At 49.8% G+C, this 9,112-nt stretch overlaps 1 protein-coding gene across 5 annotated transcripts; it reads left to right on the top strand.

Moving 5' to 3' along the window:
• The first annotated feature begins 81 nt into the window (after nucleotides 1-81).
• Cetn2 (centrin 2) lies at nucleotides 82-4,190 on the top strand. 5 transcript variants are annotated; one of them, XM_013067913.3, is made up of 6 exons: nucleotides 82-193; nucleotides 955-992; nucleotides 1,097-1,255; nucleotides 1,569-1,697; nucleotides 3,395-3,532; nucleotides 3,932-4,190. In XM_013067913.3, the coding sequence occupies exons 3-6, from the start codon at nucleotides 1,121-1,123 to the stop codon at nucleotides 4,019-4,021; spliced, it is 492 nt and encodes a 163-aa protein (XP_012923367.1). In that variant the 5' UTR covers nucleotides 82-193; nucleotides 955-992; nucleotides 1,097-1,120; the 3' UTR covers nucleotides 4,022-4,190. The 5 variants fall into 5 exon arrangements, with proteins under 5 accessions (XP_012923367.1, XP_004871118.1, XP_012923368.1 ...); XM_013067914.3 differs by having other exon boundaries at nucleotides 183-329; XM_021249143.2 differs by having other exon boundaries at nucleotides 191-292.
• The last annotated feature ends 4,922 nt before the right edge of the window (nucleotides 4,191-9,112 follow it).

Here is a 9,112-nt window from a genome sequence, read left to right as displayed (position 1 = left end):
CTTGCCCAATGAGGCTAGTTCTCAGCCGCTAAAGCACCGCCCCCTGCCCTGGGCCCGGGCTTCGCCAGGTGAGTCCCACCCACTCCCGCCCTGCGCCAATGGGAAGCGGGGCGGCGCGCGCGGGGCGGTGGGGACGGCGCCTAGTCAGTGTACGCCGTTGCCGTAACAACGGCCTTGGAGTCAGTCGGCGATGGTGAGTGCTGGCCGCCTGTTCGCGCCTAGGCCGCCAGACTGAGCCCTTCCCAGCCCCCGGTCCGGCCACTCCTCCTCTTCCGCGCCTTTCCCTGGCTCGGTGCGCCCAGCGCTCCCTTGAGCGGTGTCCCGGAAGGGTAGGGTAGACGCTAGAGCTGCCGGCCGCCTGGCTGGGCCTTCCTTTCCCATCGCTCCCCCTCACCCACCGCCGGCCCGCGCCTCCTCTGGCCTTGCCCCGATCCCCGCGATCACTCTCCCTGTGCAGAGAAATCTCAGGTTCCCCGTGGGCCCCGACCCCTCTCAGACCCTGGCCTGCTGGCCACCACACTCTGCCCAAGTTTTCGCCCCGAGCTGGGAGGTTTATGTCGTTGATTGTTAACGTGTGTTTTGCAATTTCAGTATGGGGCATTCAGGAGCTTTGAGCTTCTTGGAGGAAGCACTTAGGTGCTGAGCTGATTGGGTTTTATTACTCCATACTGAAAGAATATATATCTTCACATTTGGCCAAATTTAGAAGTGATTTCAAAGCCAAAATTCTTTTTGGGAAGCAAAATTCTACGGGCGGGCATTGCAAGGGTATTTCCAGAATCAGGACCCCCGAGTTTAGGAAGAGGTGAATATCTTTAGTTATCCAGAGTCAGTTCCTTGGCCCTTTGGGGATGATTTTCAAGAACAAGGGAATCTCCTTACTTCTAAAAACAATAGGAAAGAAAAGGGAGGTACAGAAGTTGTGGAAAGATTAATCGTTTTATTTTTTTCCAGCAAACTCATCTTTCTTGTTAAGCAGAGCTTTGGAATCGGTTGGTATAAACTATTTAAAAATAGATATGAATGTTTGATAATATCTTACATAAAATACGAACTGCCTTACTCAATATTGTGCTCACGTGTTTAATGTTTAAAGGCCTCTAGTTTTAAGAAGGCAAACATGGCGTCGAGTGCCCAGAGAAAAAGGATGAGTCCTAAGCCAGAGCTTACTGAAGAGCAGAAACAGGAAATCCGGGAAGCTTTTGATCTCTTTGACGCAGATGGGACCGGGACCATTGATGTGAAGGAGCTGAAGGCAAGCTCTGCACATTGCACAGACCGCCTTGCCTTTCATCTGCCTCTTCCTTGTCTTCTCCCTGTCACCATTCTACCTTTTGCCCTCTTTTCCCTGAAAAAGTAACAGGGGAGAATGTGCTGTGCTGTTTTCCTGCCTTTACTTAACTCAAGTGTTACTAAAGTTGATTGCAAAGATCAATTAGATCATTGCTGTAATTTTCCCCAGTCACTTTAACATTACTGTGCCAGATGCTGGGTTAATACCTTCAACAGTTATTTTTGCTCCAGCTTGGTTTCCAGGTGCTTATTGAGATGATCTATTTTCATTGTAGGTGGCAATGAGAGCCCTGGGCTTTGAGCCCAAGAAAGAAGAAATCAAGAAAATGATAAGTGAAATTGATAAGGAGGGGACAGGCAAAATGAACTTCAGTGATTTTCTGACAGTGATGACACAGAAAATGGTAAGTTAACTGAGATAATTAGTGTATTTCCACCCTGATGGTAGATACATTTGAATCTAGATATGCAAGTGGCTTCAGTGAAAAGTCAACACCATCTGGAGTTCATCGAATAAAGGGTAGTGTTTTCACCTGAGCTTTAGCTCGAACAGCTACAGAAGTCCTTTTCCCTTGTAAAGTAGTAGGAATACCACTACTTTCACTTCTGGGTTATTATTTTTTCCAGCTGATAGATCAGCGTGATTACCACATGCAGCAAAACCCGTAACCACCCAACATTTTTAAATGCTTTTCCTTTTGCCAATCCAAAGCCCATGTACTTTGAAACTCCAAACTCTTCTCTTTCTGGTGTTTGATTCTGGGTGGCTCAGCCTGAGAGGTAGCTGCTTCCGCTGTGCTTTTCACTGCAGTGGGGATATGGTTCTTCAGCACTTCCGAGGTTGCATGCATCCCTCCCTGCATTGAAAGGATTGAGAGAACAGGAGCCATCGGCCCCTGTGGGGCCTGCATCTAAGGCCTTGCTCGTTCACTGCCTCCAGGGCCTCCTCAGTGTGGCCGCACATTCTCTTTGCCTAAAGAGAGCCGACCCTGCCCCAGTCCCAGACATGTTTCCCACAGCACGGCTCATACCTCTTTCTTTAACAGCTGTGTTGCTTTTAAACCATCTAATCCTACTGACATTCTTCCTGGTGGGCTGACTTTTAGGACAGTAGGAGGCTCAACATTGTGTAACCAACTAGTAAAGCCATCCCCCGTTTTAGGTTGCTTTCAGATTGCTCTTATTAGGGCCTCTCTCCATTTTTAGCTCCTGGCAGGTGCCTTTCTGGGTAGTTGGGGTTTGAGATCTTGGAGACTACTTTCTTCTTTTGTAAGAGTACTGAGGGCCCCGGGAACTCTGTAGACTAGTAAGTAAAATAGCCCACGCTTCCTCCCAGCATCCTCTGTGCACTAAGAGGATCCCCTTTCTATCAGCTTATGTAGTGTTTTTTCCCTAATTTTAACTCTGTTCCCTGCTCCTATATTTTAAAAATGAATCCATATCTCTTGGGTTTATAATGACAATGTTTTAGGTACTATCCTTAATCTGTTTAACCTCTGGGTTTATAATAATTAAGTTATCCTCTTGTCCTACCCTAAATGATATTTGCTCTCCTGTGACCTCTAGGACCTGTGTCATGAAGGCCATCAATGAGGCCCTGTTCCCTTGGGGACAGTGTGGAACAATTAGGGCATGAATCCAAGAAGGTCATTCCCTCACAAGTCCGTCTTTGGATTCAGAACTGGGGACAGACGGTTTTGAGCCAGAGAACTAGAGCACAGTTCGGAACTGCTGGTGCTGCACATTGAAAAGCTAAGCCCCGGTTCACTGCAGAGACCCACAGCCTGGACCTGTGGAGCCCAGCAGCTGTGCAGCAGGGAGGCCTGGCCTCCCCATGTAGTCCAAGCCCTTGTGCCTGACTCTTGAGATTCCTTGGCTTGTGCAACAAGCAGACACCCCTTCCCCCTGCATTCAGAGCTAGCAATAAAATAGATATGGGACACGATAGGGCAGTAGGTAACAGCGCTGGCAATCGCCCCAGGTCCAGGCTTGAGTTATTTGGTTGAAAAAGAGAGGGAGGGTGACCAGGCAGAGGCAGGGCTGCGGGACCTTTGTGAGGTGATGCTTCCCTGCTCGTGCATTCTGTGTTCTACTTGTTCAGTCTGAGAAAGACACCAAGGAAGAAATCCTGAAAGCATTCAAGCTCTTCGATGATGATGAAACCGGGAAAATATCATTCAAAAATCTGAAGCGCGTGGCCAAGGAGCTGGGTGAGAACCTGACTGACGAGGAGCTGCAGGTGTGTAACGCCTCAAACTCGAACTCAGTTCCTGCCTTTGCGCCCCTGGGCTCTGCTGAATTCCTTTTTCACTGGCGGAGGCGCCTCTTTGAAGGAAAGCAAGTGTCTTTCCTCTCTACTCACAATTCTTGGTGAGTTTCACAAATCCATGAGTCTGTTTCCAGAAAAGTGCACCTACCTGCAGCGAGTCCCTCCAGTCAAGGTGACCCTCGAGCTCCCCTCTAGGTGGTGTGTATGGCTTGGTTTGCACATAGCTTCCCAGGAGCCAAGCTGCCCTGAAAAGTGGCACATCTGCCTTCAGTGGCCTGCAGCTGTCCCTGCACATAGCACTCCAAGAAGCCGTTGCTCAATAGCCTTTAGTTTCTGAATGGATCTAACCTGAACCTTACTGTCACGCAGGAAATGATCGATGAAGCTGATCGAGATGGAGATGGAGAGGTCAACGAGCAGGAGTTCCTGCGCATCATGAAGAAGACCAGCCTCTATTAGGGCCAGCGTTGTCATCTCTCTTCTGCTGTGAGCACCTGTGACTAGATTCAGTGCCTGCTGCCCTGTGAAACCCGGTTCCCCCACTTCCCTGTGTCACCTCAGCCGTGACCTCCAATCTAGTTTGGACTTTTGGACATGTTCTTTGATATTAAAGATCTTTGTCAAATGATCCGCTGGTTACTTTAATTCTTGAAAGCAGAATGAGAGCGCGTCAGACTAAGGAACAGGGTCTTCAGGTCTGCCCACCTGCCGTTTCTCCCGACCTCGCCGCACTCTTGTCTTGGTCTCCACACAGACACGAAGGGACCCCTAAGAAAAGCACACGCGTGCTTGGGTCGCCACCAGCTGTGGCCCCTTTTCAGCGGCTCCCCTGTACACCTGTTGCCTGAGTGCCATTTTCTCTTGCAAAACGCAGTGAACCCTGGGGCTGGCATTCGGATGTGTGTTAACGCTGTTTGTTTTGTCTTAAAAATAAAACATTTCTCAGTTTGAGTTTTCATTCTCTAACGATGAGTTCTTTTGCTTTGATTCTTGAGTTCATTTCTAACAGTTGTGTCGAAGGCAGCCCGGTAGATATAAAACTTTACCAGCCTGTGGACGGAACGTGAAATAACCCTTTGCAACTTGCCTGGCATGAGTCGTTTCTTGCTTTGGGGATCTGTGGGTTTATAAAACTAGTAGAATTTCCATTTCACTGAAGCCTAAACAATGTGCTAGAAAGTCTTGGAAAAAGGTAAAGCTGAAAAAGAGGCTGTGGGTAATTTGTGCTTGGCCAGAAGGGAGCAAGCGAGGCTGTTGCTATGATAGGCTGGACTCGGCCAGTCTGTGCCTTACTTCCTTACAGTGTCTCCTAGACTCTTGGAGTTGGGGAGGAAGGAGACCTCGTCCGGCTGCCCTCAGGGCCCTGTATGGGGTCACCTGCCCGACAAGATAAGTAACAACGATGAAGGGGGAGAGAATGGGCTTTCAAACCTGCAGGCGTCCTAGTTCTGGGGAGAGGTTGCCTGATTTAGCTAAGAAAAAGAATAGCTCGTAATTTTGAATTTTAGATCAACAGTGGATCACAGACATGCATGTAACTACTGAGCAATTGTTTTGTATGTCCCATTTGGACTTTGTGCTGCTGGTTGTTGATGTGCAATCACACTTACCTGGGCATCCTGTAGTTCCCACAGGCAGCCCTAGGTGAGGGGCACGGGAAGAGCTGGGCCTGGGCATCCTGGAGGCCTCGGCACAGGGCTGCGGACCCTGTCATCCCCCAGCTAAGTTGCACGCAGAGGGCAGCCCTGGCTTCCAGGCTAGTTCTCCCTCCAGGATGTGCCTCGGGCTCCTCGTCTGTACAATGGGGCGGAGAGTTGGGTTTAACTAGAATTGCTGGGGGTCAGGTAAATCCATTCAAGAATGAGGTGTTTCGGAAATGTTTATTCTCCCCCCAGTCTTTTGTTATGGCCATCACATAAGCTTTGCTGGGAAATGTAGGCCCTGATGACTGTCCCTAAGTCAGTTGGCAGCATTTCCTGGGGGGATTTGATTTTTGTCATACTGCTGTTTTCTTTTTCTTTCTTTTCTTTTTTGTTGCTGGGGGTCGAACTTAGGACCTTGCACTTGAGAGGCAGGTGCAGTGCCACTGAGGTACATCCCCGGCCCTGTATTGCTGTTTCCTATTAAGAGGCTTTGGATCTGATTGAAGACACAGTATCGGAAAGGAATGAAAAGATTGGTCCTGTCTCCCATTTTACTGTGAACCGTAACCCTGGAGACATTCTTTTTAAAATTTATGTTTTAGCAGATAAGTAAAAGTTGTGCATATTTACTGTGTACAAAATAATGTTTTGCAAAGCCGTATACATTGTGGGGTGGCTAAATTAACTACCCTGAAAACACTGTTCTGTCCTCCTTAATGTTCCTGCATATGAAGTGAGGTCTCTCTGGAACCGCTTGAGGGAGGTGGGAAGGCAGCAGCGTGAGGTGCTCACCATGCCCAGCCAGGAAGCCACTGTATAGTAGGGGGAGCGGAGACAAAAGAGGGGCCCGAGGCAGCCGAGGTGGGCCTGGACCAGAGGGTGCTGAGGGGTCAGGAAGAAGAGGAAGCTGTCCACGCACCCAGGGCAGCACAGTGGTGCAGGGAGGAGGAGGGGAAGAGAGCGGTTTGCGTGGGCTGGGACAGAGGAGGGTTGGTTGGAGTGGGGCCTGGGCTGGAGAGAGGCTGAAGGTCAGTGGATGCGGGGTTGGATGGAGAAAGCTCAGTGGAGTGGTAGGAATGGGGGAGAGCAGAGGTCAGCTGTGTGGGGGCCACCAGAGACACAGAGGAGGGCAAGAAGGCATTTCACCTGGGGACTTCTGCCCCTCCTTAAGGCCCTAAGGACACACTAGATGTCCGTGAAACACTGTCTGCCGCTAGAACTGCTATGAACAGCTGGGTTTACCAGTAGGCACACTCAGGCTTGATAGAAATAGAATCTCTCCAAGGAAGTTGTTTAAACAAAAGCAGTATTTACTCGCTGACCCCGTAAGATGTGGAAGGGCTGCTGGACAGAGATGGTAGCCGTCTTGTGGTCCTTCACTGTGTCAGATTTTGCATTCTTTGTATTGGACTGTTTTGACTTTTCAAGTTGTACCGTGACTAGAATAACAAGAAAGGGCATACATCCTACCATTTTCGTCAGTTAACCATACGGTGAGGTAGACCCAGGTCTTGCAGGAGCCACGTGGCTTGCAGCCGTGGGCATCTCCACCATCTACTGGGGAAATGTCCCTGAAGTTAGGGGACTTCTGAGTGTGCTGACTTTCCAAATGCGACGCCAAGGACCGGGCTCTCTGGCTTTCCTTTGGCCACACTCAAAACCCAATCTTGGGTCAGCTCTTCTCTTGAGCTGGCTCCTGCTATCTTAGTCATTTTCCTTATCACTGGGATAAATACCTGCCACCCATACTTTAAAGGAGGAGAGGCTTTTGGCTCACAGTTCCAAAGTTTCAGCCCATGGTGAACTGGCCCCGAGACTGACACAGCCTGGCAGAAGGGTCTGGTGAGGAAAGCTGCTCCTGTCGTGGCAGCCAGCAACAGAGAAGGAAGGGAGGAGCCAGGGAGGGCGATGCACCCTCCCAGGTCAGGCTCCCGGGACCGCCTCTTCTGACCAGGCCCTGCCTCCTGGCATCACACCCAGCTGTAATGGCCCCATGATTCAGTCACTTTCCAAAACACCTACCTATGAGTGCATGCAGTTTTGGGGGAGGGGAGTCTAGATATAAACTATAACAAGGATTGTTCAACTTTATTTTATGTTTTGTTACACTTTGTAATTCGAGAAGATTGCAGCACAGTTGAAGGAGCACTCAAAAAGCCCCAACAATGTAACAGCCATTGTAATTTAGGCAGGAGCCATGGAAAATGGCCAGCATCCCATCCACTAGGCCCTTAGACACTCTTCAGTTTGTCTAGCTCTGCTTGTGGCCTGGGTGCCACTCACTCCTGAAGCCGACGATCCCCACAGCCCACGGATGATGTTGGGCCCGCCATCACCATGGTGATAAGCATCTTAGAGCAAGCTCTCGCAGCCTCCACCCATCCTATGTGCTGGGAGTTGCTAGAATAGCCTGCTCCTTAGCAAAAGCAATGCACCTGCGTTGGTTAGCGTTGTGAAGCATTGTTGCCATCCTAACGTGCCACACCAGGATGTATTGGACACATCTGGTGACCCAAATCTCTGCCGTCCACCCCCAAACCTCCTCGAGGGCTCTGGGCCTGTTGCTAAGAATGTCACTGGCAGCCCTTGATAACGCTGGAGCATAAGTCTCCCTCTGCTCTCACTTTCCCCACAGACTCCCAGTCTTTTTGCCTTTTTTTAACCAGGGCCTTTTGCCCTTCTCTCTCTGACTCCTGCGGTGGAGAGGCTTGGTGTCATTTTCATTTTTCCTAGCTTGGATTCTTTGTCTCTAGTGAGTGCTTATGTGTCTTACCCATGTCTATATGTGCACTTAGTCCTCTTCCACTGTCCCAACTGAAACACTACCCCCCTTTCCCCCAAATCTTTGTTCCCTTTACGAAACTCCTCCTGAGACCTCCATTCTTCCAGAAAACTTGTTTGTGCAGAGAGGATTTCTCAACTGAAACACCATAGTCCTGCAAATATATTTCTTGCCACTAGACGGAGCCCCTGAGGTGGCGCTGCCTTAGAATCCTGTTGAGTTCAGCGGTGGTTTAAACTGGGTCTTCCTCTGGCTCAAACAGCCGTAGAACGTGAAGGAGAGGATGGCACGGTGGGAAGACCCTGCTGGGGCTGGGGGCTTCTTGCAAAATGTTACAGACGTGGGCGCTGATGGATGCCCTACTGAGTCTAATTAAAAGAGAATACAATGACATGTTTGCATTTCTCAGTGTACGACCAAAATGGTTTACTCGATGCACAGGCTTAGTGAGAGTCCCTAAGTACATGGACGACTTCTCAAGGGAATGACACAGGTGTGCCTTTGATTTCTTCACGGCCAAGCTTTGTGCTTGGTGCAGTGTTCCACCCAGAACCTGGCTTACTCACTCGGCTATTAACTCACTGAAAATGCCTAGCCTCTGTGCGTGCTTTTCTCACAAGAATCCCTGTTATGAGTTGACTTCTGTTTGCCCCAGATTCCTATGTTGGAGTCCTAACCTCCACTAGCTTGGAATGCAGCCTTATTTACAAGGCCTGTGTTGGTGCAATTAGCTAAGATCAGCTCCTGCTGGAATAAGATGGGCCCGAATCCAGTAGGCCCGGTGTCCTTTCTGAAAGGGGGACATTTGGACTCAAAGACACGTGAGGCATGGAGGGAACACAATATGAAGGCACAGAGAGCAGAGGGCCACGCTGAAGCCCAGACCCCAGATTGCAGATTTCAGCCCACAGAGGATGCGCATTCCTGCCATGGAAGCTTCTGAGCCTGTGGTATTTTGCAAACTCATACATGCCTCTCTCTTACTGAAAAACTTCCTCTGTTCCCTGCTGGTTCCCTGGCCCTAACCGGATTTTTCCAGTGAGACAGCTCCAGCAGCACTTCAGCCTTGACCCTGAGGCTGGAGACTGCTGCTCTCTGGGGCCTGGGGAGCTCTACAACACTGTC

The sequence above is a fragment of the Heterocephalus glaber genome, unplaced genomic scaffold (genome assembly GCF_053883595.1).
Source record: "Heterocephalus glaber isolate CG9 unplaced genomic scaffold, H.glaber_assembly_v1.0 deba00001164, whole genome shotgun sequence".
Taxonomy (NCBI): Eukaryota; Metazoa; Chordata; class Mammalia; order Rodentia; family Bathyergidae; genus Heterocephalus; species Heterocephalus glaber.
The sequence above is the reverse complement of the archived record's forward strand: the minus strand, read 5'-3'. Positions and strand labels throughout refer to the sequence as shown.